This window comes from Dunckerocampus dactyliophorus, chromosome 15 (assembly GCF_027744805.1).
Source record: "Dunckerocampus dactyliophorus isolate RoL2022-P2 chromosome 15, RoL_Ddac_1.1, whole genome shotgun sequence".
In the NCBI taxonomy this organism is placed as follows: Eukaryota; Metazoa; Chordata; class Actinopteri; order Syngnathiformes; family Syngnathidae; genus Dunckerocampus; species Dunckerocampus dactyliophorus.
The window spans coordinates 24,315,350-24,330,988 of record NC_072833.1 but is presented as its reverse complement, the minus strand read 5'-3'; the positions used below and the strand labels follow the sequence as shown (position 1 = coordinate 24,330,988).

The 15,639-nt window shown below is 45.5% G+C and overlaps 2 protein-coding genes across 5 annotated transcripts in view; one reads left to right on the top strand and one right to left on the bottom strand.

The window, feature by feature from the left end:
• Window positions 1–109: 109 nt before the first annotated feature.
• Window positions 110–5,466, bottom strand: LOC129168541 (titin homolog). Of its 4 annotated transcripts, none has more exons than XM_054753954.1 (8): window positions 5,301–5,466; window positions 4,143–4,300; window positions 3,427–3,510; window positions 3,074–3,217; window positions 2,598–2,729; window positions 2,341–2,481; window positions 666–2,162; window positions 110–251 (listed from the first exon to the last, which is right to left on the bottom strand). In XM_054753954.1, exons 2-8 carry the CDS (start codon window positions 4,287–4,289, stop codon window positions 234–236), a joined length of 2,163 nt encoding a protein of 720 aa, XP_054609929.1. In that variant the 5' UTR covers window positions 4,290–4,300; window positions 5,301–5,466; the 3' UTR covers window positions 110–233. The 4 variants fall into 4 exon arrangements, with proteins under 4 accessions (XP_054609929.1, XP_054609928.1, XP_054609930.1 ...); XM_054753953.1 differs by lacking the exon at window positions 5,301–5,466 and adding an exon at window positions 4,846–4,971; XM_054753955.1 differs by lacking the exon at window positions 5,301–5,466 and adding an exon at window positions 4,846–4,971 and having other exon boundaries at window positions 2,601–2,729.
• The window catches only part of scn4aa (sodium channel, voltage-gated, type IV, alpha, a), a 40,366-nt gene continuing 30,044 nt past the window's right edge, over window positions 5,318–15,639 (top strand). Inside the window, exons 1-11 of the mRNA XM_054753960.1 lie at window positions 5,318–5,473; window positions 10,658–11,100; window positions 11,159–11,249; window positions 11,313–11,441; window positions 11,609–11,700; window positions 11,814–12,104; window positions 12,172–12,235; window positions 12,309–12,450; window positions 12,532–12,729; window positions 13,104–13,277; window positions 13,350–13,455. Coding sequence (XP_054609935.1) covers window positions 10,707–11,100; window positions 11,159–11,249; window positions 11,313–11,441; window positions 11,609–11,700; window positions 11,814–12,104; window positions 12,172–12,235; window positions 12,309–12,450; window positions 12,532–12,729; window positions 13,104–13,277; window positions 13,350–13,455 — 1,681 coding nt within the window. The 5' untranslated portion in view covers window positions 5,318–5,473; window positions 10,658–10,706. The remainder of the gene's footprint in view (window positions 5,474–10,657; window positions 11,101–11,158; window positions 11,250–11,312; window positions 11,442–11,608; window positions 11,701–11,813; window positions 12,105–12,171; window positions 12,236–12,308; window positions 12,451–12,531; window positions 12,730–13,103; window positions 13,278–13,349; window positions 13,456–15,639) is intronic.

The following is a 15,639-nucleotide window of genomic DNA, read 5'->3' as shown; positions in this document are numbered from 1 at the left end:
TGTTGCAACGCCCCGCCCTTTTCCCCGACAAAGTTCACGGGAGAGAACACTCGATGCATTCATTCCTGCGGTGCGGTCATGAACACGAGCTGTTTTGTCTTGTGTTACAAATGATTCCAAATGGCACAGTCTTACACGGATATAATGTTTATTTAGCACTGTGACTGCAAGGATATATTAACAGTATTCGGAGAACTGATCGGTACGTGGCTCATCAAGCAGCAACTCGGTGATCATTTTCCATCTTCTCCCTGGAAAGACACACAAACGGCTGTCACCTTTTAAAATAATAAATAGGACTAAGAAATACACACATTTGCTCCGTCAGAGTGCCGCCTTCCTTTTCCTGAACACTTGCTTTCACCTGTGACGGCTCTACAGCCGCTAAATTCACCTACTGAGATGTTGTCTCCCGCTTCCAAACCAACACTGGCCCCCACTGTGTCCTGCACATCTCGACACTGCTGCCTCCTTTCTGCCTTCCCTGCCTCGGTGGCAAAAGGCCAAACAGTGGACTACATGGACTTTAAAAGTACTGGGGCACCTACAGGACATCACATTGGAAAAGGTTGTCCCCCTCCCCTTTGCAGCTACAATAGCTTCTTCTGAGAAGACTTTCTACGTTTTTTGTTGATATAGTAGTATTAGTGACAAATATGGCCAACCTGGACGAGCTCAGGACCTTCTTCCTGGTCTTGACAAGGAGGTGAACTTGGACTGGGTGTCTCCCCCTCAGTTTTTGCTACTTGTGGCTCGAGATTGTCACCAGGCAGGACTTCTGCACACTCAGCCTGCGAGGACGTGGCCTGTATGGACTGCAACTGTTTGGACTTCACTTGGACAGATTCTGCGGACTCGTCCTGCAAGTTCTGGGACTGTGTAGTCTCCACCTGCGGAGACTTGGCCTGTACGTAGTCGTCTGGTTCCGACTCAGCCAGCAAAGACTCAGCCTGTGTGGATGCCATCTGTGCAGACTCAGGCTGAGAGGTGTCCGCTTGTGTGGCTTTGTCTGGTGTAGACTCCATCTGCACAGACTTGAGCTGCGCAGACTCAAAGTGAGCTTGCATGGAGTTGTCCGGCATGGATCTCACAGTCGCAGACTTAATCTGTGTGGACTCCATTTGTGCAAACTCACGCTGAGAGGTGTCCACCTGTGTGGATTCGTCTGGTGTGGACTCCATCTGCACCGACTTGAACTGTGTGGATCCGGCATGTGCAGACTCGGCAGGCATGGACCCTAACTGCGCAGACTCAGGCTGAGAGGTGTTCACGTCTGTGGATTCATCTGGTGTGGACTCCATCTGCGCAGACTCAGCCGGCTCAAAGTAAGCTTGCGTGGAGTTGTCCGGCGTGGATTCCACTTGTGCAGACTCGATCTGCAAAGATTCTGGCTGAGAGGCCTCAACCTGTGTGGATTCGATCTGGTAGTCCTCAGCTTGAGATAACTCTGCCTGTGTGGAGTCAGCATGATTGGACTCGGCTTTGGGGGTCTCTATCTGTATGGATTCGACTTGGGACGGCTCAGCTAGAGAGGACTTGTCCTGTGTGGACTCCACCTGTGTAGACTTAAACTGTGTGGACTCAGACTGTGCAGAATCATCCAGCATGGACTTTTCCTTCGCAGACTCAGCTTGCTTGGAATTGTATGGCGTGGACTCCACCTGCTCCAAGTCAGCTTGGGTGGTCTTGATCTGCTTGGATTCAACCTGGACCGGTTCTTCCAGAGAGGATTCAACGTGGATTGGCTCCGCCTTTGTGGACTCAGATTGCCCAGATTCTGCTTGCTTGGACTCATCTGTCGTGGACTCCACGAGCTCAAAGTCAGGTTGGGTGGTCTTGATCTGCGTGGATTCAGCCTGGACCGGTTCTGCTACAGAGGCCTCAACGCGCATTGACTCCACCTGTGTGGACTCAGATTGCCCAGATTCACCTTGCTTGGACTCATCTGGCGTGGACTCCACCTGCTCAAACTCAAGGTGGGGGGCCTTGATCTGCACGGATTCGACCTGGACCAGTTCTGCTAGCGAGGTCTCTGCCTGCATGGACTCAGCCAGCTCAGAGTCTGCCTGTGTGGATTCGATCTGGGAGGCCCCGGGTTGAGTGGGCTCCACCTGCGCAGACTCAGGCTGGGAGGACTCGGCGTGCTGGTCCTGCTGGCCCTTCTGGTGAAAGCACGTCAGGAGAATTCTGTGAGTTAGACATCAGCCAAACAATCACTCAGCCTGACTCCTTTCTCTAGCCTGGACTCTATAAACCAGAATCTGGTTCTGATTCCACCTGGACCCTCCACTTTCCTGAATTGTGTGGAGAATGTTTTGAGACAGTCGCCAGTCCCTGCACCTTCTCTGGGTGTTGGCTTTCAGGGTCACCAGGACTGGTTTGGTCTGGTTGCTCCTGCCCTTCGTCCCCCTCAGGCTCAACCCGGCTGACGGCAGAACCTTTGGTGTGGGCCGGCTCAGCAGTTTCGGCCAGGCTAAACTCCTGCAGGTCATTGGAGAGACAATGCGTTTAGTCAGGTCAGTGCCACATGCACCTACCCTTCAGTATACCTGAGCTTCTCTCCTTTGTTAGAAATGTGACCTCAAACAATGGCTCACCACCTTCTCATCTTCTACTCCACCCTTTGTCTCCTGCTGGGGTCTCTCTGCTTCGGTCTTCACTACAGACCGCGGAGAGACAACTGTCTCCACAGAGGATTCTGGAGCAGTTAAGTCATCTGTAGTCTTCACCTGGTGGACACACAAGCATGTGTCTGGACCATGGCCCCCACTAAGCTAACTAGCTATGAAGAGCTAACTTCTTCTTGCATGCACATAGCTTTAAATGTTCATTCCACCCAGTGAGTACTTCCTTTTTTGGATCATCCGTCCGCCTGTTCAGGCACAATGCTACAGACTCGCATTTTGAAGGAATTAAGCTCTAAAATTGTTGAAATTGTGAGTCTAGGACAGCAGAATGACTACATTGCATGCACATGCATTAATGCAAGAGTTGCAAGCTGCACCTGCATCACCACCACCAAGCAAAAGGCGACCACCACCACACCAACACCACCACCATTCATTTTTGTCACCTCCTGCTCATTTGCCAGAGTGCCACTTTGATGTTGGTCCGTGTCCTGCTGGGTTTCTGACAGCTCGGGTCGGTCTGCTTCCCTCTCGGGCTCCTCGGCGGCTCCTGCGGCATCACCCGGTCGTGAAGGCCCCGTTCCAGAGAGCTGTTGATGTGCTGGGTGTTCTCATCAAAACCACAACATTGTGCCACCTTTTATGATTCTGCGCCTCTCCTTCACCTCACGTCCCTCCCAACTTACGGCTGCAACTTGCAAACAAATGGTGGCTGCCTTCTACACTCCTGACTGACCTCAGGAAGTCTGACTATACGAGACGGCAAAGTGCAGACAAAAACAAAGAGGAGCGTAAGTACTTTTGAAGTGGGCTCCTCCTGGGGCGGCGAACCCTTTGCAGCTTTGGCCCGCTCCTGCTCCACAAGCGCCAACCTTGCTTGTTTCTGCAATGACAATTTTTCACACATTACACTGGGGAAAAATTCATGCTAATAAATAAACTGCCCGGCTAGCAGTCAGAGATGATGCAGACGTCCCTCCAATGCCACGTCTACATAATCCTAAATAATCATATATTAACTCTTCACCTCACTAATAGTTTTGAAGCCAGATTGTAACAAAGTTGACCGTTGAAAGCTGGTGCTGCCGCAGCCCCCGTTCAGGTATGCTGTATTATTATGCTGTACGTTTTATGCTTATGCTTTTTTATCACATAAAATATTATAAATTATTACTCATTTAGGGTAAATGAGAGGTTTTCTGAGACACTGTATTAAACAGACTATTTTTGGAGAGAAAGGCTAAGGTTGTTTTTTTTAAAGGAGAAATCCGCAAATATGCTAAATAGGCTGGCGACCAGTCCAGGGTGTACCCCGCCTGTCGCCCGAAGTCAGCTGGGATAGGCTCCAGCATGCCCCCGTGACCCTAATGAGGATGAAGCGGTATAGAAAATGGATGGATGGATGGATGCTAAATAGGCGGGGATCAACTGTACTTGGACAGCACATAAAGATATCAATGTCTGTTGGGGAAAGACCGCCACCTAGTGGAAAGGCAACAAACTAGTTCATTGTACCTTTGCTTCATACTCAACGTTGGCGTTGTATTTGTACAGCCAGTGGGCTAAAAACTGGATGGGGTCAATGGGACGCTGCTCCACCACTTCAGCCAGTCCCTCAGCCAGACATTTTCCCAAATGCGTCTTGACATACTCGGAATCCATTTTTGTTTTGTCTGTGTAGATAGTCAAAAGGACAGTAAGTTCAGTCGTATTTAAGAGGGTATACTGTTAGGAAGTATGCAACTGCTACTTGTCTTATATCTAAAGTGACGTCATTACAGACAAAGTTAATTTGTGGCCAGGTAGAAAATAAGTGGAACATTTTGGCTACATAGTTCAAGGAACAAGCTGAAAATGTTCAGTGTGGATATGTAAGAGCGCCAAGAAACCAGCACTCGACGTAAAGTGCTTGTAGAAAAATACACAAACCTAAATGGCAACAATTCACACTGAGCATGCGTACATTGACCGCCATCTTGAAATCACAATTACGACAAGCCTTCGATAACAAAATACATTAGCACTTTCAGGTTGTTGTTACTTGATAAACAACTTTTGAAATACCAAATTACACACATTGTGAACACACAAATTCATATAATGTGTACAGTTGCTCAAAAAAAACCTCCCAGACAAAACGGACAGACACAAGCACATTGTGTTATTTACCAGAAACATCGACTTAATTGATCATGTATTGGCGTTTAGATGGACTTACCCTAAATTCAAGTGTGTTGTAATTGTGTTATGGTGTGTTAAAATGAAATGTATTTCCCAAGTTAAGCCGCTGAGACAAACAAATCTGTTTCCAAATACGGCCGAATTTACCAATGTGTTGGTTGTGTTTCTATGGTTACAGTGTCACGTCACATTAGTCCCCACGAGTCGGTAATAAAAGGTTCCGGTTCAATATGAACCGCACAAGCAGCACTCATGTTGTGTTATTTGTTTTCTTGGTATTTATTACGTAATTAAAATGTATTGAATCAACGTGGTTGGACGTTAAACACATACTAAATAAATACTGACAAAAAAGTGAGCGAATTTCACACACTAATTTGGATTCACGCTCCTTCGATTAATTTGCATTTCCCAATTTCAGATTTTTTTTTCCCGGACAAATTTGATGCAAAAAAGTGTCGAAGAGGACGAGCGTGGAGGATCTGATCCTACCTGGAGAGACTCCTCCGGTTTCAGCTGTGGTGCGTCAGCAACAGCTGCCCTGCAGGCAGACCCACACTGGCTGTCAGGATCCAGAACCGCGTCCTCAGTGCCGGACGACGACAGGATTTATTCTTCGTCCACTTTATTGGATTCTGTTGCGATCGTTTGCTCTATCGTGCCAGGTACTTCACCTCTGACCTCCCCCCTCCCTCCTTTTTGTCTTGAAGGTGACACTGGTATTAACTTGCATGAAATTGTAGTTTACTTTCTGCAGTTTGAATGCTTTAACGTGGAGATGTTTTTGCGTCTTAAACTACAAAAGGTGTATTCGATGTGCTTGCAATCACAATTTGGCGGAATGGTGGAATAAATAAGTTGTTAAATACAAAAAAAGTTGATTTGCTATCATGTGCAATACTAGAATTAAAGTTATAGTTAGCGCACATTAGTTCTAATAATAAGCAAGGACCTGTAATTAATCTTGGGGTCATATTTGGAATTGGGAGATGTTTTAAGTGTGTGTGTGTGTGTGTGTGTGCGTGTGTGTGCGTGTGTGTATTTTACCCACATCTTGAAGTCCACTGTGGACCTTCACTGTCCCTTCTTGCTGTCTTCTTGAGTTTTGATGCGCAAGATGTGGCACAGCTCTTGATGATCTCTCAGTAGCTACATCATTGGTGTTCAAAGTGTGGCGCGGGAGACGTTTGTGGCCCACTGCTGTTTTTTTTAACTGACACATGGCATATGCATTAACTTTACTAAGGAGGATTTAAAAATGCCACCTTCAAACCAAAATGGCCGACGACCTGCATGTGTCCTGTAATGATGAACGTGTGAACTGGATTAGGTGTCAAGCAGATATACCCTGTTGGTGGGTGCTAACATTTTTTCTTTCTATGGGGGGGTGCTGCAGAGCATGTTTTTGGACGGTTGTGTTAAAATATGTACATTTTGGCCCGTACACATTTCAGTACACATTTCATTCATAGCCTATAACACACATCAGACATGTGGAGTATTTTTTTTTATTTTTAATTGCTTAGTACAATATATGCACTACATTTGATTTATGAGTATGGTGTCCAAAGTGTGTCCTGGGGCACATTTGCGTTTTTTTATTGGCCCGCCACACATTGTAAAAATAGAATTGAAGATGAAAACTAAGAAAAACAAAAAAACACACCATATGACAGCAAAAATAGAAAAATCAGCAGTCATTTTATTTTTAAGAATAAAAGCAAAATATTAAGAGATCAAATTAGTTGTAATTTTACGAGGATAACGTAATCATATTATGAGGAAAAAATAATATAATTTTAGTAGCATAATGTTGGAATTGGACAATTAGGTTGCGGAAGAAGTGACAATGTTACGAAAATAAGGTCAAACTATTATGGGAATAAAGTCATAATTACGAGAAGAAAACTTACAAGAAGGAAGGTGAAGAAGTTGGAAAATTAAGAAAAAAGCCCAGCAGAAATGGAAAAATCAATTGTCATTTTCTGAGAATAAAGGTGTATTCTAACAACAAAAATAGTTGCTTTTTTATGAGAATCAACTCGTGATATTATAAGGAAAATTTTAGTAACACAGAATTGAAATAGTAGAGAAAAATAGTATATAACATTTTGAGACACAAACAAAACAAAGTAATGTAATCAAATTAGGTTGGAAATGAGATATGGAAGAACTGTTAAAATTTTGGCAGTGATGCGGATCACCGTCTGGATCCAGGAATTTTTTAAAGGATTCTTTAACATTGCGAGATAGGACCATTTACAGCATTTGTGCATGTACAGTAACTCCACACAAAATGGTCAGAGCACTTGGAAAAAAATACAGGACAAGTTTCCAACAGGTCCTACAAAATATCAAAAAATTGATTATTATTTTGGTGTGAATCACAATATGGTGGGGGACTATGGCACTTGGTGGAGGTCTGCGCTCTCCGAGTGCTTCTCTAGTTTATTATGTGGCCCTTGCTAGAAAAAGTTTGGACACCCCTGGTTTAAGTGAGGAAAGTGTGTGTGTGTGCGCATGTGTGTGTATGTGTTTGTTGCGTCTCGCATCACATGTTCTTGGACGCTGAGGGTGTCGGTTTTGGGTTTCTTTCACCAAGTGAGACCATGTGACTGCTTGGCCCGGCGACGCCGTGTTTTGGAGGTGAAACGAGGTTGAAGTCAAGTTGTTGCATTTCCTCGCTCCAAGGGGACACGTGCGTGGTCTTTAATCAAGTTTGCATGTGTTTTTTTCATATTGTGCTCCACCCCCACCTCTCCCACCAACTATTCTTCCTATCTTGCCTGCTCGATGAAATGTACCTTTTAGAGCAAAGGCCAAATGTATCTGCTGTAAAAGCTACATTTGACTTTTATATATCAACAAATACACTCACTGGGCTGTCCTGGTGCATCCCTGTTCAGTGGCATAGTTTGCATAATAGCCAAAAGTGTTAATGAGCTGTACACATATACATATATATTTATTGTATGTCATTGTATAGCCTTGGTTCATGTTGCAAGGATGCAGACACGGAGCCAGCTACTAGTGGTGTGCTTCCTGCTCTATAAATCACACAGCCCATACGTCTGCTGGCCTCAGGGGCCGCACGGGCCGGCTTAACCTAGGTCTTTACAGCTCAGCGGTATGCGGCACTGCAATCACGCAGGCAGGCGATGCAAGTACTGTACATACTTCCTGGAGCCGACAGAGACATCAGACCAAGAAGGCCCCAGTGAGCGATGATGCTCTGACATGCAGGTGCAAAGCTAGTCTGCGTCCACCGGGGGGGTTAAAAAGGCTCTCTATAGGGTTGGAAATAGCGGGTTAACTGGCGGCTGACAGGGTGTTGAAGCCAGACAAGCACGGAGATGCGATCCGACCCCCGTGAGAAAGCAGCGGGAACAAGAGTGCGGCGGTTCGACCCCATCCGTCTGGTGTGTTACGACTGCTACGCATTCCACGGGAGACACCTTTGAATGGCATGTTCTGTTCACACACAGATAGATGAACCAAAAATACATTATGTTCCTTTGGAAAATTCACTTTGTTTCCGTGACAAGTGCCACCCATAGCAGAGAAAGGACAGGGAGAGACGACAGGAACAGGCAAACGTAGCAAAATGACTTCAAAAACAGCACTGCAAAGATTATGGCCGTATTTCGATAGACTAATTTCACAATTGTATTACTACTCTCTATTAAATTACATTTTGTAACTCTCGCTGACATTGACGAAAAACCCCAAAGTTTCCGCGAGGTGAATGTTGGCGCCGCCATTCCGAGGCCTGCTAGTGTAACGCGGAGGTGTCGGCATTACCACGCCCATATCCTTAGCCGGAATGCCAAAGGTGGCATGGCATACATGCGCGGTGTTAAATATCCTGTTAGGGAAAGACTCCCCAAATCTAACGTTACCTCGCTCTTCCTCAAACAGCCGGCCATCAATGTGTCGTTCGAGCGCGGCAACGAATTGGCGAGACTTTCACGGGACCCACTCGGCAACGGCTTCCGCCGGGAGGAAACGCTGCGAGCGCCATTGGGAAATGGTTTGGCAGAGACGCAGGTGGATATTTTAAGGCTGGCTCACAATCAAAGCTGACAAACGGGGTTATGAATCGCGAGGCTTGGACGTGGGGAGGAACAGGCATTCCGGGGGTGGGGTGGCGTGCACAGGTGAGAGAGTGAGTCAAGGCAATGGAGGTCAAGACGGCGTGTGAATGATCAAGTGTCTTGTAGTAGACGCAGGGCGGGTGCTGGCAAAGTGCACACAAGGGTGCGGAGGTGGAAGCTTGGTTGTGAAAGGAGCCCCCTTCCCTTGCCCTCCTCGTGTAAAGTGCACAGTAGTCGGCCTGGTGGGTACAAGCTGGTGATCCAAGCTGTTTATCACAGGGAGGTGAGGCGAGGAGCCCAGGCTCAGCCAGGAAGGAATGAGCGGCGTCATCTGGCTCCTGTAACACGACGCTCCATCTTGATGGCTGCTAGCAGCTGGGCGGCTACCGAATCCTCCTCACATGTGGGAATGCATCATCCGCTGTGTTATCACTCCACTACGTGTGTGTGTGTGTGTGTGTGTGTGTGTGTGTGTGTGTATGATGACTAATATGAGGACTTGCCTGTTGTTTAGTGTGACAATCATTTTCATGTATTTTGTGCAAGTACAATAGTGATAAATATAATAACATACAATTATTGTGTGACCGCTGAAGAGCACTCCAGTGTGTCCTATACATTTGATTATTTATGGCGGCTCGCCACTAATTCATTTTGACCACCGCAGATAGATTTGGCACCACCGATTAGGAATTCTCCACATTTACGCAGATGCAACCGGTAATGCGGTTCCGTCGGACGCCATCCATAAAAATGACATGCACACACGTCACGTCATCAACCCTTCCCACCGCCTGCCCCCGCCACAGTTAGAATGCCACCCTTGGGAAACACTGCACTCATTCCACATTTCTAAACTGATTCGAACCATGTCATTCGGGACATGAGGCCTATCTATTGACACGTTCCAAGAAATTCCCACAGTCCATCCATCCATCTTCTTCCACCAATGCAAGGTCGGGTCGCGGGGGGAGCAGCCTAAGACGGGAAACCCAGACTTCCCTCTCACCGGCTGCTTCGTCCAGCTCCTCCTGGAGGATCCTGAGGTGTTCCAAGGCCAGTTGAGAGACATAGTCCCAAATCATCTGGATCATCTAAATGCGGAGGAGCAACGCCTCTACTCTGATTTTCTCCCACATGACAGTGCTTCTCACCCTATTTCTAAGGGAAGCCCAGCCTCCTTACGAAGAAAACTCATTTTGGCCGCTTTCAACCATGATCTTGTTCTCTTGTCCTTTCAGTCACTCCCCAAGCACATGACCGTAGGTGAAAGTGGGAAGGTACAGTGACCGGTAAATTGAGAGCTTTGCCTTTTGGCTCAGCTCCCTCTTCATCACGACGAACCGATGCAGTGTCCGCATCACTGCAGTCCGCCTGTCGAGCTTGCGTTCCATCCTTCCCTCACTTGTGAACAAGACCTTGAGATACTTAAACTTCTCTATTTGTGGGAGGATCTCATCCTCAACCCAGAAATGGCAATGAAAATTCCTAAAATTTTTCCTTATTTGAAATTTTCTGCGACTAAATTCCAATTGAAACTAGAAATGCAAGGTTTTTGAGCAGTATTAGTTGGAAAAGCATGGCTGCCATCACCAGCACCTAACTAATTGCCCATAAGGCATTGACCATTTGTCTCATGATTATAAAACTATCTTTATTTCATGTATGCTAGCATGTCTTCCAAAGCATTTTTACCGCAACCCATGGGGGGTGCCACCAATGCCATGTGACTATACTGTATCTCCTGCCCTCCAGTTCCTTCTAAGCTGACCCCGGTGTGGCGGTATCCCTTCGCAATGCCAAGATGGCGCCCATGCTCCCTCTCCCAGGCACCGAAGCGTTCCGCCTCTTCACCCGGGAATCGCTGGCGGAGATCGAATGTCTCAAAGCGAAAGGGGAGAAGAAGGCAGCCCAAGTAGATGGATGCAATGAGGAGGAAGAAAAGGCGACCCCCAACGCTGACCTGGAAGCTGGCAAGAGTCTGCCGTGGATTTACGGAGACCCTCCAGCAGAGATGATCAACACACCCTTGGAGGACCTGGACCCCTTCTACAAGGCCCAGAAGACATTTATTGTGATCAGCAGGGGCAACACGATCTACAGGTTCAACGCAGAGCCGGCGTGCTACCTTCTGAGCCCCTTCAGCCCTGTCAGAAGAGCAGCCATCAGAATTCTCATACATTCATATCCTTCCTTTCCACTACAGATGATTGTGTCTTCCTAAATGTCATGTTTGTTGCCTTAACCCCCAAATCAAATTATTCAGCATGTTCATCATGATCACCATTTTGTCCAACTGTGTCTTCATGACCATGAGCAACCCACCGGCGTGGAGTAAAAACGTTGAGTGAGTGCGACGACTCAGATGTTTGAACGCCGCTTTTCTGTACTCACTCCTGTTTGTCCGCAGGTACGCGTTTACCGGGATTTACACCTTTGAGGCCACGGTCAAAGTGTTGTCCAGAGGCTTCTGTATTGGCTCTTTTACATTCCTTCGAGATCCGTGGAACTGGCTGGATTTCATGGTGATCAGCATGGCGTAAGTCCACGTAGCCAACATCCCATTGATCCATAAACTGACATGTTGCTGTCTATGACTAAGTGTCTCAGTCCATACATCATCATCTAGCCTTTAATTGAACTATTCCTGCATTAAAAAGAAACATTAAATTTTTGCTAATTGTTGTATTTTGTGTCTCTCTGCAGATACATCACTGAGTTTGTTGACCTCGGTAACGTGTCCGCCCTCAGGACGTTTCGTGTGCTTCGAGCCCTCAAAACAATCACAGTGATTCCTGGTATTCTAGTTTATTCACTGGTTTAATGAGTAATAGAGTAGACTACATGTCGACATTGGTGGTTGGGCTGCAGCTGATTGGGCTCTTTAGATAAAGTGTCTTTATCCGCTCAGGTTTGAAAACCATTGTGGGGGCGCTGATCCAGTCTGTGAAGAAAATGGTGGATGTCATGGTCCTTACGGTCTTCGCTCTCGCGGTGTTCGCCCTGGTGGGCCTGCAGCTGTTCATGGGGAACCTGCGGCACAAGTGCGTGCGCTGGCCCATCCACACCAACGAGACCACTGAGTGGTTCAACATGACCTCCACCCTGGATGACTTTGCCTTTTTAAATGAGACAGCGGGCATCAACGGTACTGATTACTCCAACGGTACCTTCGATTTCGTGGACTACATCGAGAACTCAGGTATGCTGCATGGCTTGAAGCTGCACAGTGGAATGGTTGTGATTGTTTTTGTGTTGTTTGTCTGCAGAGAACTATTACTTTCTCGAGGGCAGCAAAGAGCCTCTGGTGTGTGGTAACAGTTCTGACGCTGGGTAGGCCTGTCATGTTTTAAAATGATTGTTGACTGAACCGAAGACTGACTTCAGCACCTTGACCTGTCTTCAGACTCTGCCCGGATGGCTACACGTGCATGAAGGCTGGGGGGAACCCAAACTTTGGCTACACCAGCTTTGACTCCTTTGGCTGGGCCTTCCTGGCTCTCTTCAGACTCATGACGCAGGATTACTGGGAAAATCTCTTCCAGATGGTTGGAATTCCGCAAGCGTTTCTCCCAGACGTCAAAAAGGTCTCCTTATTTCTTGTAGCTTCTTGTTTGTTCCAAACACAGATCCTGCGGGCAGCCGGGAAAACATACATGCTCTTCTTTGTGGTGGTGATCTTCCTGGGTTCCTTCTACCTCATCAACCTCATCCTGGCTGTGGTGGCCATGGCGTACGACGAGCAGAATCAGGCCACGCAGCGAGAGGCCAGGGAGAAAGAGGAGGAGTTCCAGCGGATCCTTGAACAGCTCAAGAGTCAGGAGCAGGTATGACTTCACATGGGAGGCCAACAACCCAGGTTTTTTTTTTATCTTGAGGACTTTAAAGATCCTATTTTTCAGCATAAGAGTTAGATGTTCCACAATAGGGAAATTAAACAGTTTAAATTGCTTTTAGTAAGCCCTGCTGGGAACATGTCGTTAGTGTGTGTCTGTACCGAAAAATGCTAATCAGCTGTTTTTGTCCGACAGAGTGTGCACTATTGTACACTTAGGTTAGCGTATTTGCCTTGAAAAGCATAATGATCAAACTTACTGCTCCTGTGTCTGTAACTGGCTGACAGACCTTGAAGCGGTGTCTTGCTAAAATTAAGAATTAAGGTTCAGGGACGACTCAGGACACGTTGTACCTTCTTTTGCAGGCTCAACGTTCTGGGAGTCAAACCTCCCTGAGTAGTAAGAAGTCACTCTGTCGCCTCTCTGCTTCAGAGCAGGCCAACAACGATGAGCAGAGCCTCGAACGTGACGAAGCTATCAAGGACTGCAACGGCAAGATGGTCCCTCGCCTCGGCATCCAATCGCAGACCTCCGACGAGGTCAGCCGTGGTCTAGATCCTCGAATCTTCAACTGCGAGGCTCTGTCATGAACGAGTGCCAATCTTTTCTAGTCTGCTGTAGATGATGAGCTCAGGGAGAAGTCTTTAGGCTCTGTGCACAGCATGCTTCATATGGACGAACCGGGCCAGACGCAGAGGTCTTCTAGCGCCATGGAAGGTACTTCATGTTGACACTAATATCTGTAGAACACATGGACGCCTGTCGTGTGGCCCAGAGTGTAAAAGTGTTAAGCCCTTTGTGGGTGTGAGAAAATAAACGTGGCTTAGATTCAAGTAGAGGCTCGGAATAGGAGCTGAGATTACCCAGCGGACAGCGCAGTAATATTCTGTCAATACTCAGTGTCTGGGCGTTAAGCTTTCATTAATGTTTTGTAAAAAAGTCACTGCAGACAGTTTTACCCCTGGAGGGTTTTCCGCTGTGGTTGCCACCTTGATGAAGACAGTTATCAGTTAGACAGACTGATAACTTATCCAGTTAGACAGACTTCGGTATTGCATGTTACAAAGATGATGATTTATGTGTACTAAATTGATTTGTGTAGCATGAGCTTAACTATTGCCGTGCATTAATTTCTGTAGCATTATCTGAATTATTCATTTGTATTAGCGTTTGTAGCATTACCCTTGATATTACTTTTTTTAAACTATACTATATTATCTTTGGTAGCGTTAACCTGACTGTTCCTATGTACTATATTTATTAATTTTATATAATTTGCCTTGCTATTCCAGGGTATTAGCTTTCATAGCATTAGCCTGGCTATTCCTGTCTGCTACAGATATTAGGTTTTGCAGCCTTACCACAACTTCTCATTTATATTCAGTTTTGTAGCATTAGCGTTGGCTTTTTAGCCTGTCAATATATAATATACAAATTCATGTTGTAGCATTGGCCTGTCTGTTCTAAAGTATTAACTTTTGTGGCATTCGCTTAGGTAGTTTTTAGCCTTATTAGCCTTTTTAGCCTTTCAATTCCTCCTTTACTATTAGTTATGAAGCTTGAACCAGACTGTTTCTATGTACTGTATTCATTTTAGAATAGGGGTGCTCCCACTTTTTCAGCCTGCGAGCTACTTTTAAAATGACCAAGTCCCAAAGATCTACCTCCTACTATAAATATAAAAAAAATACCTCTATTTACTATATTTATAAATATGAGTATTTATATATGTTGTACATGTAGATCAGGGGTGCATGCACTTTTTCAGCATGCAAGTTCCAAGTCGACATGATCTATCTCTTACTATAAACATACAACGTACAGTATATATAAAATCTAACCGGTAGACTTTGAAACTACTGTACTAAATACTAATGACTAGTATTTCACATTCATAGTTTCAAAGTTTACAGGTAATCAAAGTAGTTGATATCATTCAGTAATTTGCAATTCAATATGGCAATAAAGATAATTACACATAATTCCTCAATAGCTGTGTACATAACCTGAGTACCGGTAATACAGTCAAAATATGGTTCGGTACGGTATGTCAGTCAAAATAGCTACGTAGTGTTCATTAGACACACAGTTCATGTATTAGCATTTGCTCTCAAACATTACAAATATACAAGAAATGAAAATGATTATGCAAAAGACAATGCAGCCGAAGTCAAGGCAACATATGAAACGCTTTCAGCAATGGGCACATTTTCCAATTAATTGTGAAATAATACTTTACGAAACAGAAGTGCAGAAAACACACGTTTCTATAGTGGAGTTCAGGACACACAGTAAAGCCATCAAACAATTGACTTTTTTTCTCCAGAACTAGCCGCTACAATTGAACGGATAACTTTTGTTATAGATATAGACATCTTACCACTGAGTTAGTTTATCCGTAATCGGAATGATAAAGATGAACATTGCATCGCTGTGTGTAGCTTGCAACGTCTGTTCACCACTTCATCTTTGCCAATAGCGAATCAGGAGGGGAGCTTAATGTCAGCTGACTGATGTCATATGACACCTACAAAGTGACATTTACGCGATCGACCCAACTACCTTCATGATCGACCGGTAGCTTACGATCGACGTAATGAGCACCCCTGTTTTAGAAGCATTGGCTTGAATATTTCAGGGTAGTAGCTTTCATATAATTAGCCTGGCTATTCCTGTCTGCTTCAGTAGCTTTTGCAGCATTAGCGCAACTCCTCATTTATTTTTGCTTTTGTAGCATTAGCATTAGCTTTTCAGCCTGTCAATATGTACTATACGTCTTACTAATATTGTCTTATTAATATTGTAGCATTGGCCTGGCTATCTTGAGCATTAGCTTCCATAGCATTAGCCAAGGTAGTCTTGAGCCTTTTTATCCTGTCAATTGCTCCTTTACTATTAGTT